Source organism: Clytia hemisphaerica, unplaced genomic scaffold (assembly GCF_902728285.1).
Source record: "Clytia hemisphaerica strain Z4C2 unplaced genomic scaffold, Clytia hemisphaerica genome assembly, whole genome shotgun sequence".
Lineage (NCBI taxonomy): Eukaryota > Metazoa > Cnidaria > Hydrozoa > Leptothecata > Clytiidae > Clytia > Clytia hemisphaerica.
This window is the reverse complement of record NW_027103890.1, coordinates 46,942-61,344: the sequence shown is the minus strand read 5'-3', so window position 1 is coordinate 61,344 and position 14,403 is coordinate 46,942. Positions and strand designations below refer to the sequence as shown.

General features: G+C 38.3%; 1 protein-coding gene across 1 annotated transcript; it reads left to right on the top strand.

Annotated features, from left to right (window-relative positions):
- The first annotated feature begins 2,670 nt into the window (after nt 1-2,670).
- Nucleotides 2,671-3,966, top strand: LOC136808684 (uncharacterized). The gene is made up of 2 exons (XM_067065227.1): nt 2,671-3,220; nt 3,298-3,966. Exons 1-2 carry the CDS (start codon nt 2,786-2,788, stop codon nt 3,637-3,639), a joined length of 777 nt encoding a protein of 258 aa, XP_066921328.1. The 5' UTR covers nt 2,671-2,785; the 3' UTR covers nt 3,640-3,966.
- The last annotated feature ends 10,437 nt before the right edge of the window (nt 3,967-14,403 follow it).

The window sequence follows — 14,403 nt, the reverse complement described above, 5'->3', positions numbered from 1 at the left end:
TTAGTTGAGGAAATTAAACGTCAGACTGAAAAACTTCAACGTTTAAAAGACTCTAGAAGTCAACAAAATTCGTCTCGCTCCGCCCCTCCGCCCGATACACGCAACGGTTCCTCAGGGGAAAACCATACTGCTCGATCCGCCATGTTTAACAATTTTCCTGCCGATTCAATGTCTACTTTGCTTCACCGCCCGCTCCTTTCTTCTCAACAACAACAACAAACTTTGAATCCTGGCTCTTCGTTTGGTAATGTCCTTCCTTTTTTGAATTCTGGCTCGAACACTGAACCTTCTCCTTCTCGTCAGTTCACACAGAACGAACTTTTTCTTCGCCCAACACGCACCAACGATGTTACCAGAGGTAAAGCTTTACGTATAGTGGACTTTGTTTCTCGTATTCGACCTGCTGAGGATGAAAAAGTTTTGTCTTATGACAACAATTGTAAACTTGCCTTGATTTTACAGGACTCTAAACCTAAGCTTTCTAGTGTTACAATTGAACAATTTAATATTGCTAATTTGAGAATTTTTACGAGCTACTTTTTTCTGGGAAGCTTTCCACCCTTTTCCATGTACAGGAGTACCTTTCTTATGCGATTAAGGTCTTAGAGCTGGCAACTAAGTACACATGGCAATCCGTGTTGCAATATGACGATGAATTTCGGATTTTGCAACATACTTATGGGTTCTCGTGGAGTACTGACCATAGCCATCTACATGAGGTTGTTCTTATACCTCGCTGGGCTGCAAAGCTACCTCGTGGGCTTGGGCATGGCACTGATACTTCCTCACCCAAGATTGATTTTCTCTCCTCTGGTCTTGCGGGTAACAGTAAGGTTTCTGGTCCTCCCACAATGACACATCTCTCGTCCGGCTCTGAGATTTGTCGGATGTTTAATTCAAGAAAAGGTTGTCAGAAGTCACCCTGCAGGTTCACTCATGCCTGTAACCGCAAGGTTGGCTCTCAGGCTTGTGGAAAATCACATCAAGGTTTTCTGCATCCTGTGAATGAGGGTGGCTCTCAATGACTCTTTTCTTCTGAACCTGGTCCTTCTCCGCTTGATTCTGCACTTTGGGACAAAGAACTCCAAAATGATCCGGACCGTCAATTTTTATTTGATGGTGTGGTCAATGGGTTTCAATTGCTCCCAGCAGATGCTTCAATCAGCCCTGCGGAGATGGATAACTACAATTCTGCTATTGGCCAGAGTTCTAAAGGGAAAGTTGAAGCCACTATCCTTGAAGAACTTGCGGCCGGAAACTACATTATTGCTACTGAAAAGCCTGTGATAGTCAGCGCACTTGGAGCAGTTCCAAAGCCTGATTCTGAGGATCTCCGTTTGATCCATGACTGTTCAATGCCCCACGGTATGGGCGTTAATTCTTACATCGATATTGAGAAGCAATCTTTCCAGACCCTAGATGACGCCTGCAGGTTGATAGGGAAGGATTTCTTCATCGCTAAGATAGATTTGAGACATGCGTATAGATCTGTCCCAGTCCATCCTTCTAACCGAGATGCTCTCGGGTTGAAGTGGAAATTTAGTGGGGATAGCCATTACACGTATCTAAAAGACACACGTCTCCCTTTTGGCGCACGCAGTGCCCCTGGTATTTTTCATCGTTTAACTCAGAGTGTCAGACGTATGATGCAGAGAAGAGGCTACCCTTTGATCATAGTGTATCTTGATGATTTCTTGGTCATTGGTAGAACTCAGCATGAATGTCAAGCTGCCTTTGATACTCTTTCCTCCCTTCTGGTTTCCCTAGGTTTTACCATCAGCCCCTCTAAGCTTGTCCCACCATGCACAAGACTGGTATTTCTTGGAGTTGAGATTGACACCACCTCTTTGACTCTCTCGCTCCCAGTCAAAAAGCTAGGTGATCTGAAAGATGCACTTCTGTCTTTTCAGTCCCGAGCTCGTGCATCAAAGAGGCAGCTACAACAGCTTGCTGGCCGTCTTAACTGGGCTTGTAAAGTTATTTATGGGGGAAGAACTTTTTTGCGTCGTATTCTTGACCTTATGGGCTCCTTACGGAAACAGTCATCCAAGTGTTTGTTGAGTGAGGAGTTTTTTAAGGACATTTCTTGGTGGTTAGATTTTCTTGAGATTTTTAATGGTCAGTGTTCCTTTCATGACACTAGACCTGTTACCAACATCCACACGGATGCCTGTACAACTGGCATCGGAGCAGTTTTTGAAAATGACTGGTTCTATTCTAACTTGTTGGTTGATGCTCCTGCCCTGGCAGGCTTGCACATCAACTACAAGGAAGCGCTTTGCATTGTTTTTGCCTTGGAACGCTGGGCACCTTACCTGTGTAATAAGGTTGTCCATATTTACTGTGACAACACGGCTGCAGTTGGGATGTTGAATAAGGGATCATCTCGCAACCCGCTCATGATGACTTACCTCAGACGTCTGTTCTGGTGTTCTGCCAGCTATAACTTTCGCCTAAAAGTTTTTCATGTGCCGGGAGTCCAAAATGTTGTTGCTGATCATGTATCTCGACTCCATGAGCATGCACATCTTGCAGCCTTTCTCCAGTATCTTTGTGACTATTTTGGTCAATCTGCTTCCACTGATAATGTTGTCTGGCACATGTCTGTGAACTGTTTCTGTTTTCTTCTTGGCTTGCATGGCTCCGGCTCACGTCTTCACTCTGCTTTTTAGAGTTTGCGTCTTCGCTGCTGGCAGATGTGCAGTTCTATCGTGAAGCCACCTATGCTATCAATACCCGCAAGGCCTACCGTACTCACCGCAAGGTCTATCTTCAGTTTTGCAATATGCTTGATCTATCGCCAGCTCCTGCTAAATGTGTGCACCTCTGCATGTATGCTGCGTATCTAGCCCGTTTCCTGTTACCTCAGTCTGTTTGTATATATTTGAACATTGTTGGCCTCCTGCATCGTGAGATGGGATTCCCCAACCCTCTTCTTGATAATTTTTTCCTGTCCTCTGTGTTGAAGGGTATCAAGCGCTCCAAGGGTGTCCCTCCCGTCCCCAAGCTTCCCATCACGGTTGAGATTCTTTCTTTCATTCACTCCCAGCTCAACCTGCGGGATAGTAAACAAGCTTCCTTTTGGGCTCTATGTCTGGTTTCCTTTTTTGGGCTTTTTCGGAAGAGTCACCTTTTACCCGTTTCCCAGAAGGATTTTTCCCCAGACACTTTTCTCACCAGGGATGATTTTACCTTTTTGGATTCTGAGATCCACATCAGGGTGAGGTGGAGCAAGACTATCCAGTTTGGTCAACGCACTGTTACTATACCACTGGTGGCGATGCCTTCGTCTCACAGGCCTTATCCCTTACCCCAGGGGCCCTCCCATGTGATCAAGCTTTTTGTTGGAGGGATTCCTACCTGGGGGCTAACCGAGTTTTTGTTTACCGGGATTTCATGTACATTCTTCAAGCACACCTCTCACGTTCTGGGCTCTCACACCGTCAATATGGGTCACACTCATTCAGACGTGGTGGGGCTACCTTTGCTTTGGAGGCTGGTGTGCCTCTTGACTCCATTGCAGTTATGGGTGACTGGAAGTCTGATGCAATGTATCTTTACCTACATATGCCCTTGTCGCAGCGTTTGCATGCCCAGCATTCTATTTCTTCATATATTTCTTCTCTATCTAACAACTAATACACACATTGGATTTGGACATTTGTTTTATTTTCCTAGTTTATATTCCTGTACATATTTTGTCTGTGCCGTTTTCACAGTGTTTATTCCGTCAAGAACTGAAAATACCATGTAGACATATCTGTGTGCTTTCTACCTATCCTTGCCTATAGCCTTTTGTGTTTAAGTGTCTGATATATGTTTTTGTATATCAGGGTTTAGATGCAATTGGTTTGTTTTGGTCCTAATCCGGACTCTTGATTTAGCCTCACTTTCATGCCCCTTATAAGGCCTCAGATTTTCCACATGGGCCTTTTTCAGTTCTTCAGTTCTTCAGTGCAGACTGCTGTTTTTGCTCCGCCTCCCTCCCCAGCATCTTGGTGGAAGCTTTCCTAGGTCCAATTTCATTTAATGCTTAGGACACCGAATATATTGATATTTTTCTTAGATTTTCTTTATGTGAACCGTTTCTTTTACAGTCTATACTATGTATTTGCCATTTGCTGGCTCATTGATTTTATATACCTATATGTTTGTATTGTGTCATTATTTACTATACTGTTCTCCTGTAATCATTTGTTTTATTTTCCTAGTTTATATTCCTGTACATATTTTGTCTGTGCCGTTTTCACAGTGTTTATTCCGTCAAGAACTGAAAATACCATGTAGACATATCTGTGTGCTTTCTACCTATCCTTGCCTATAGCCTTTTGTGTTTAATTATGTCTAAATAAGCTCTCACAACATTTTTTTTTATTTTCAGAAACTAGAGAAGCAGATGTTAAACCAAATTTGGACGATTTGACTTTTGAACAAGGTATAATTAGAAATAATAACACGTTTTTATACACATATAGTGATACATTGTCTGAGTTTGAATGCTTAAAATTACCGCAACTTTTTTTCTTTCATTATTAATTTGACGTAACTGAAGGGGAAAACATTGGCGAGAAGGAATTATGGCGAATTGGGCGAAAAATTGCCAAATTTTTTTTTCCGCCAAAATTAATTATATGGGGGATTCACCAAAATTCATTCTCGCCAATTCGATTTGATTCGATTTTCTGTGGAATTTTCTAATTCGGACAAATATAATAAGCTAAGTTGTAAACAAAACAAACATTCCTTATTCGCCAAATTTTATATTTTTTCTTTTTTCCGCCAAATTGCATCGATATTTCTTCTTGCCAAAACTCCTTTCATCCTTAACCCTATTTGTCAGCTAGTTTCCCAGGGAAATTTTTTTTTATTTTGACTCCATCACTGTGACGTGCAACTAAATACGCTTTTTTGGTATATAAATGACCATGCTAGGATAGGTGCTATTTCATGGTGCTACTGGTGCGGAAGAGTTGCGGTAATTCCGGACGTGCCATAACAAGCCCGAGTCCTTATATTTTTACTAGGCCTTTCGCGAACAGATGTTTTTAATTTGTTATAACTTTTAATCATGTTGGTCTTTTTTTTTTCTTTTTTTTTTCTTATTATTATTATAAAGGATTACAGGTATAGGCACACAAGGGCCTCTCGCTGATCTTGTTTTACAATAACTTTGGCTTAAAAATCTTTTTTAGGTAAAGTCCGTCCCGTGGACTTCCTCGTACTCTCCACACATAGTCAATATGCGANGGGGTGGACGAACATTCCAGAGGATAATCCAAAATAAATTTCCAGTGGGTGTTCTTTCACTTTTCAAAAGGGGTAAAAAATTTTGAAAGCGACAACAAAAGAAATCCATTAAGTCGAAACAAACTCCCTTAAGGGCAAAGAGCCTGATATATGACGACCCGCGTTTCCATTGTTTTCAAGAAGCTTTTTCTATTCCTTTCCATTTCCTAAGTTTTTGGCCTCAAAGGTTTTTGTAACTTGTTTTTATATAAATAAAAAATAAGAAACTTACTATAAATTATTTGTAATTTTTTGGCTGGTAACCCAGGGCGTTTGCTTTTGCCTTTGCCAAGCACCGTACATGTGTCCCATTCTTCCTGCGATAGCACGCGGTTCATCAAACGGCGAATTGCTAACGGGTAGTCAGTCGAATTCTTTACTATCGAATCGAGTTCATTCTATGATAAAAGTAAATCCCGTCAATGATAAAATTATAAATACCATACAATTTTTAATTCAAACCTAAATCCAATTGGGGTAAAATTTCTTGTTTGTTCTAAAAGTATAGTCTAAAAACAGCTCAAAAATGCCAAAGCCTCGAAAAACTGATCAACACTTTTCGAGTCAGCATAATATACAATATTTTAGTTGAAGTGGATAAACTTTAAACCCGGATATGTCGAGAGGTTTGTACTAGCGGTGTTGAATCCATGAAAAGCCTCTGTACTAAATTTCAGTGACACTTTTAAGATAAAAGTTGGACTAAAGCTCGAACAGAAGCCAATTATTGATAAAATAACATACGTCGCTCAGATTGTGCTCTTGGAAGAAGTCTTCCATATCCAACTGTTGATTCTAAAAAAAAGAATTATTAAGCAATATAATTTTTTTAATGGCATATCCTGATAACCTTGTAGAAACGCTTGTATTTAAAATTAAACCTTTCATATCAAAGGCAGGTACTAACAATCTACGCACTAAATTGTCCCTGTTATTCGAAAGCTATAGGCTTTAAAAGGTGTCTCGTTGATTCAATGAAAAATAGCAAAACAAAATAGTGCAAAAACTCAATCTAAACAAAAATAAACTTTTACGTAACATTTCTTGGTCAGTACTAAAGATCAGTCCCCACGTGTTACAGATTTTACTATCTTTGAGATTTCAGAGAGCATTAATAGCCTTACAGGTCCATTATTTCGTCGCTCTTGATTTTTTGTTAACATTGTTACGAGGTACTCTCGGGTACCTAATAGCCGTCCCCCCCGCTAATTAATTTTTCGAAAATTTTCCACCCAGGACATTCTTATTCCAACCCCCCCCCCCCGCTTATTGATTTTTGGGAAAATGTTTTTGAAAGTTCCCTTTTTTGTCTTCATTCTGCTGTATTAGCCTCTTTTTCAAACATTTTCCACCCAGGACATTTCTATTCCAACCCCTCCGCTTATTAAATTTTGAGATTTTTTCCAACCCCCCTGCTTATTCCAACCCCCCCCGCTTATTCCAACCCCCCCCCCGGCTATTAGGTACCCGAGAGTAGGTTAACGTCTTCACCCTCCTTTCTAATTGATCGATGCGTTCATAAAGTCTTCAAAAAAGAAACATACAGAGATTCGAATTTAAACAAGTGGATAAATAAACTTTAAGAAATAACAGGGGCTCTTGGATTTTGATGAAACCCGGACAAAGTGGTGTTGAAAGATTAAATTCCCTAGGGAAGGGGCTTCCTACCTAAGGGGGAGGGTCTTCATAAAATTATGTTACAAATTTCAGAATTTTTCTTTCAACCTTAAAGGAACGGACTGAAATTTCTAGAGCCTCCTATATCAAAATATATCAGAGGGGATGGGTGCATCCTACATAATGTTTTAGAATCTTGCATAGAAATATGGAACTTACTCGTTATTTTGACCATTAACTTGGGGACTAAGAATTGACATGTTGCTCCTAGGTGTCCTATATAAGGTTGTTAAGAATCCATTAAAAAGAATCTTTTTTATTGTTGTAAGTTGTCAGTTAGCTTTAGAAAAAGTTCAATAAATTGATAAATTTTTCATCTATTCTAAAGCCATATGAGCTTTCGTGGCCCTGCTCACTGAACATAATACTATTTTTACTCTTTAAAATGAAATCTATAATATCATGAATTTTGAGTATAAAAGTAAAACAATAATGTAGCCTACCAAATATTCGATCTGTCATTAATTGTGTTTGGTGGGTTATTGATAGCTGCGTTATTGATAGGAGGTGTACTACAAAGTGAATTGAAATAATTTTAAGAATGCCAGTCTTGGGAATGTCTCATTGTTATAACTAAATAAAATAAGGTATAGCCTAAGGCTTATAAAATGAAAAAAGAATTATTGTCTCACATTCAATCCTTCAAATTTTAAGAAAGGCTGTCGATTTTTCTTACTTGCAAGGTTAAAGATTGGCTTAAAAACTCAACGGACAGTACACAGAATTGTTACTGAGCTTACAGACCTCTTCAAAAATAAACTGGTTAACATCCAATTAATCAGGATAATGATACATTTTTCCTTTAATATTTAATACAAATAATGAATCTTACCCATAGTTTATATTGTTTGTGGCGCTCGTAGGATTTGCCGTACCATTGAATGAAGGTGTCATATAAAGATTATAAGAAAATCGTTTAAGATAATGATAATAGTAATAAAAATATTAACATAGTGTAACCTCCTATATGTTTTTTTATAAGCATAACGCTTATAAGCATAACATGAGCATATATGTCAGCCTAAAATATTTTTCAAGTGGTCATTTTTATCTGTTTAAAAAAGTTTGGTAGAGGCCAAGTAAAAAATAAGACATTCCACGGCTAGCTTCATTCCACTGCTCCAAAAATCTGAACAAATTTTTACAAAATTTCTGAAATTTCATTAAAAACTTGGGTCGGGGTGAATCATAAGCATAATTCTTAAGCATATAATAAGCATAAACCATGCCTGAATGCTTTGAGAACTTAAGCATACACGAGCCTGACCAAGGGCATACACTTGCTTATAAAAAAACATGTATGTTTCAGAGCTCTGGCTCAATATGAAAGTATAAAATTGACCCCAATAATTGATACTTACAAATTTAGGATTCCGTCAAGGATATTATCTTGTTATGGGCTAATGAAAAACAAAAGTTTGATCTGAGTAGAAAGCACAGGACCCTGCCGACGCACCGGACTGTCCGGTGTATTTGTCCGGTGGCAAAAAGTATCCTTTCGCTACACCGGACGCAATAAGTCCGGTGTCAGTCCGGTGTTGCATGCAGGGAATTTTGGACGCCGGACATTTATGAAACGAAAAATTAAGAAACACCGAACGCACCGGACTTGTCATGTCCGGTGTGTTTTGATTGTCTGGTGGGAAAAAATAGCCTTCTCCGACACCGGACATCCGACTTCCTTAAGTCCGGTGTAGAGATTGTCCGGTGGTAAAAAAATTCTCATTTTACACCGGACTTTCGCGTGTCCGGTGTTCGTTAAGTCCGGTGCGTCGGCAGGGTCCTGAAAGCACTAATTATAGATACTCCACATGATTTGAAAAAAGTAGAACATATTTTTACAGAAAATTTGAAAAGAAATAAAAATTAATACACTACACTCACAATGTAGGTGAAGACAATGTAGGCAAACCAGCAATTCCAGATAAAGATTGGTTAAGTCTAGTAAAAAAAATAATATAAGTAGTAGAATGTAAACATTGCGTGAACCACGTGTCATTAAAGAGAAGAATGTTTACTTGGCTTGGGAAGAATTATAAGCATGATTTATAAGCATGTATATAATAAGCATAAGCAATGCCTGGATGATTTGATAAATTAAGCATACACGGCATACACTTACTTACAAAAAAAACATGTACAAATTTTGTCCGCACTTTTATGTCCCTTTAAGATAAACATCAGACTTACAAAAAGAGATTGATTTTTGAAGAAAGACAGTTGTAGCTGTTATTAAACGAAAATACACCATAACAAACAATAGCACAAGGATGGAACCAAAATATCCAAAAACTTACATTGATTGACCTGTGAATCCGGGCCAGTTTATATTTCCACCAAATTGATTGCTGTAATGATGAATAAAAATCATACATGTTTTTTCTGTGATAAGGGGCTGTCCACATAATAGTACGTATGCACTAAAATGTCGAAAATAGAGTACCCCCTCCCCCCTGTACGCAAGCGTACGCAAATGGCTATACCCCCACTGGTAAGTACGTACTTTTTTATTCAGCCCCCTCCCCTCGGTTGAAGAAAATTTCGAATTCAAATCGTTTGGATTATCTATATATTTTATACATGTATACATGAAACTCAATGTATATCAAGAACAAGTATAACAAGTGTAAAAGTCGACAAAACAACAGAACAAGCGAAAAAGGGTTACGAGAAATTTTTCTCTGTGTACGTACATTTTCCTTTGACCCCTCCCCTCCCCCTGTATGCAACCATACGCTTTTGAGAAGACCCCCTTCCCTTCTAGTGGGTACGTACTATGTGGACGGCCCCTAAGCATAACAGTTACAAGCATATGAAGGCTCAGTTTTTGCCACCCAGACGAGACATGGACACTGTCATTTAAATGGTACAAAAAATAACTGTTTTTGCACCATTCTTGGCATGGTGCATGATTTGTACCATTTAAATGACAGTGTCCACATGGCACTATTGTTTGAGAACAATAGAATGCTAACCATAATGCAAGCCTGATGATATAGGAGCAGACACTTGCTTATAAAAAAACCATGTTTCGATAAAAGATTTGGTTTGAAGTCGAAGTAAGAGTCGAGAAGGGGTACCTCAAATTTTTCGCCCAGCACTTTTCAAAATCCTCTCGTTATTATAATATGCTTCTTTCCCGGGGGGGGGGGGGGGTACTTAAGGGTACTCTTAGGTTCCAAATAAACGGGGGGGTTCGAATAAACGGGGGGGGGGGGGGGGGGGGGGGGTTGAAAAATTTTCGAAAAATTAAAAAGCGGTGGGGGGCGTTTATTTGGAACCTAAGAGTACCTTTTTTGGACTTCCAAAGTCCCGCTAATGGTCGGAAAAATCAGAAAATCAAATTTCAGTCCCACTAAGGCGGGTCGGAAAATGAGGAAAATTTCAACTTTTTACCCCCTGAAAGATAGAAATTTGGTCGAAATTGGTCAAACTCGCCCCGCTAAGGGTCGTAAAATTCTCAAAAATGTTCTTTGTTTTCTCCTTTTCACTCCCGGTAAGGGTCCAAAGTATGAAAGTCGGGCGGCAGCCCCCCCGTCAGCTCGCAACCCTAGCAACCCCTTTAAAGCTATACATGATTCAGTAAAAACCGTGGGAAGGGTTAAGCGTCACACAAAATATGTTTTAGACTTACCTTAACTCAGCAGAGATCCCTGAGATGTACTGAACATTTTTATATCTCCTTTTTTTTTACTTGTGTAGGATATAGTGTGCGCCATCGTATTTCAGATCAGGCCTTGACAGATTTGCTAAAGTTGTTGGAATTACATATGCTGGAGGAAAGTAAAGCGTTATTGACTATTAAGGTATGATAAATTCTTTCTGAGCTTTGAACTATCTACAGCTTAATTGCAATTGCAAATTGTTTCGGCTTAAAATGTAAATTTATTTTCGCAAATTACTTGAATAAAACTATTATTTTTAGCAAATGGAACAGAGAAGAGACAAATCAATTGACGATGAAAGTTTTAAATTTGTAGAGTATTGCGAAAGATGTCACACTATTTGGCCTGAACATGTCATAATTTGCAACACCCATGGTTGTGATGGGTAATTTTTCATTCTCATTTTCATCTTCTTAAGATACTGTCTTTATAGATACAGTCGGCAATTTTCCGCCTTCGAGCGCGACATTTTTTAGATTTTTCCTCTCATTTGGACTGAAGACTGTTGGAGTGGACTTAAAACTGGGTACGAGTTTGATTTAGCTCTGTTTTTTATCTATAAAAAATATATTCTCATTTGAAATCGAAAATGTATTTGCCACATTCGTTTTTTGTGCTTCTATATCGGTGATCAGAAAAACAAGAGGAAAAAGTGCTACTTTACAACATGCTCAATCGAAGATCAGATTAAAAAAATTATCAAAAGTATGTAGTGAATTATATGCAATTTTTAATAAAGCAAATTGCCTCTAAATGTCTGTATAACTATCCAGGAGGCCCCCCAGCAGTTTGAAGTTTAAAGAGAGTCCACGGAACAAAAAACGCTACTCTTCAGGTAATCAAAGACTTAAACGGGACATAAATACATTTTTTTTTTTTTTTTTTTTACTTTGCATCGTCTTATCTGTTTTGACTTTGAGAAGCAAACACGTCAAAAATAAAGCTTGTCATTTTGAAAAGTTGTAATTGTAATTGTAATTTAACTTAATTTTCAACCGTTACGTTAGATCGGACAAAAACATTTATTTTTACGATAATGTATTCCAATAAAACGAAGCTATCAAAGAAATACAGCGAATTCTTCTCATCTAGATTTTAACAAGATTTGCAGCAATCAAAGAGGTCCGAGAAAAGTTGTTGTCTGGAAAAACACGGCCCATAATGAAGAATTTTTTGCACTCTTTGTCATTTAAAGAAAAATAAGTGTCCTTGCACTGTTGATATTTTCATTGATATAGGGTAATAGGATGTTTTTCTTTCATTTTTACGTCAGAGACATATTTACAAAACATACTGTATTTATAAAAGTATTCCAGTGTACGTATTCTATAAACGTGAAACAAACAACATCAACAACCTGAAGTGACGCTGAAAATCTTTTTCGCATTTTAGTAAGAGAGATTGGGAAAGTATCAAAGATGACGTTTCAGTGAGTGGAAAACTTTCAAAAGATACTTACTCCTTTTATCGAAGAGGAACGCTACTTGTAAAGGGAAGAAGATATAAACGTTCAACAAAAGCCATCAACAGCGTTGTCCTTGTTTCATTAAATTCAACGTCTTTTGTTTTCCAAATCGATTATTTCACCGTCGAGCAGAAATGCGTATATTTTCATGGGATTCAGATCAAAACAAAAATGGACTCAATTGCTCCTGGGATTATTCGTTCTTCTAAAATGGCTGTCGTTGAAGAAGAGTGGTGAGTGTTTTAAAAAAATTAAAAGAGATTATTATGATTTTTGAATTTCTTTTCCAGGTTAACTTAAACTTAAGGAATGACCTACAGTCCGTAACGTTGAACTTGTTGAATCAGAAATATTCTTAAAATAAGGTAATATGCGATAATTCTTCTGCTTCATATTTTAGCTCTGATGTTAAGAAAGTTGATGCAGAATTTATCAAAGAAAAGCTACTAATGATTGACGGTAACGAAGACTTCAAATGTATTTGCCGACTACCTAATCACTTTGAATCAGATTAAAACAATGATCAAACAATGCCATCCAATCAAGCTTGATTATAAAATTTTATTCATGTAGTTATATCTCATATTTGTATGTTGCCGTTAATCTATCTATGTGAAATAAAATAAATTACTTTTCTGAAAAACGCAAGTTTTCTTCATTCTTTTCTGTGCCCAGGCGACATAAACAAATATTTTCAGCCGTGAGTGAGAGTGGTAGCCAGAAATTAGATACCTTCAGTATTATCTTATATTCTCATGACAGGTTGTTAAACTTCAATGCTAAAGCTCTGAAGGAACGAGCAAATTTCCCATCGGTCTATGATGTGCCGCACACTTGGTTGGGCTCAAATGGCCGTTTTGCACTCTTGTGTGCTTAATTGTAAGGGGGTCATTTTTCAATTTGTGGAAAAAGATCTCCCCATTTTATGACCTTTATGATACGAAGAGACAAAATTGGCCAAAAACCTTCATTTTCCTAGGGATTTTTGACCCCCCCCCCCAATTTTGTTGAATTTATCTGGAGTACCCAACCCCTCTGCTTATTCCATCCCCCATAGTTAAGCACATAAGAATAAGCATGAAAGTGTTATTTGGTTGGACCTGAAAGTCAACGAAAACGAAGCGGCTAGGGTTCCGGCTTTTCCCGTTGGGAATTACTTGACGCTGTAGTCTGGCGAAATTCTGTAATCCAAACAAAATTTTCCCGACCTTTCAGATAATTAGCAGGTGGGAATAAGATTTTAAGGTTTCTACCTGTATGACCTATCCATTATTGAATGCTAGATAATATACACGTTTTTTTTATATAAGGAACACGTTTATAAGGAACTAGAGGCTGAAATAGTCCAAAAAATAAGGAATTGTTTAGGAACTGTTCAGGTTGAGAATAAGAAAACAAGTTTTAAGGAACAGTAAGTGATGGTTATCCAAACTTAGCAGCTATGTAAATAAGGAACTCGATAAGGAACTTTGAGGCTGAAATTCTCTGTAAAAATAAGGAACTCCAGGCTCAGAGCAAAGTTAAGGTTCCTTATAAAAAAAAAACGTGTAAACTCCATAAACTTAAAATGCTATTTGATAAAACCGCCCAAACGCCCGACCGCCCACAGCGGCGTTTTCGCAGTTCGATAGTTTGATGATACAGGGAAACCCGAGTTTCTTAGTTTATCGGGTCGTATCGGGTTTACCTTACCTACCCGAATTTCCCTTTTACTCGGGTTTCCAAACTAATTCAGGTTACCTGACATACTCGAAAAATACTGGAAATCTGAAAATAGATCATTATTCCGAAATTCGGGTAAGTCCGGTCAACCTGAATGACCCTTTTTTACACCCGAGTTGATTTACCAGGGTTGTTCTTAAATTGGTTATTTTTTAGCCATTTTGAGCCTCGTTGTTCTTATAAAATTGTTTCATCAAGGCTCGATGTAAAGTAGATTAAGGGCATAGTAACGCATTCGGAGCTTTACGTAAGAGTGTCCTGTCCAACTCACACATATCTCTTTCCGTCAAAAGTTCTGCTTACGAAGGGCTTATCTTACCAATCCTCTTATACGGATCTGAATCGTGGTGTCTAACTGAAAAATTGTTTAACCTTCTACGCGTATTCCACCGACGATGTGTTCGATCGATGTGTGGTGTTACAATGAAACATGTTTTCGAGTTTCGTTTAACTAATGATGAGTTATTGAATAAGTTAAATCTTTTATCGATTGATAGTTATGTTTACAAACGGCAGCTCCGATGGCTTGGCCACGTTACACGTATGAAATATGATCGTTTACCTCGTAAAATGTTGTCGTCTTGGGTC

What these genes read in the sequence shown, in the direction of transcription:
- LOC136808684 (XM_067065227.1), top strand. Translation starts at nt 2,786, where the DNA reads ATGCTTGATCTATCGCCAGCTCCTGCTAAATGTGTGCACCTCTGCATG. An exon ending in ATTCTGAGATCCACATCAGG is followed by an intron (nt 3,221 to 3,297) that starts GTGAGGTGGAGC and finishes TTCGTCTCACAG; the next exon opens with GCCTTATCCCTTACCCCAGG.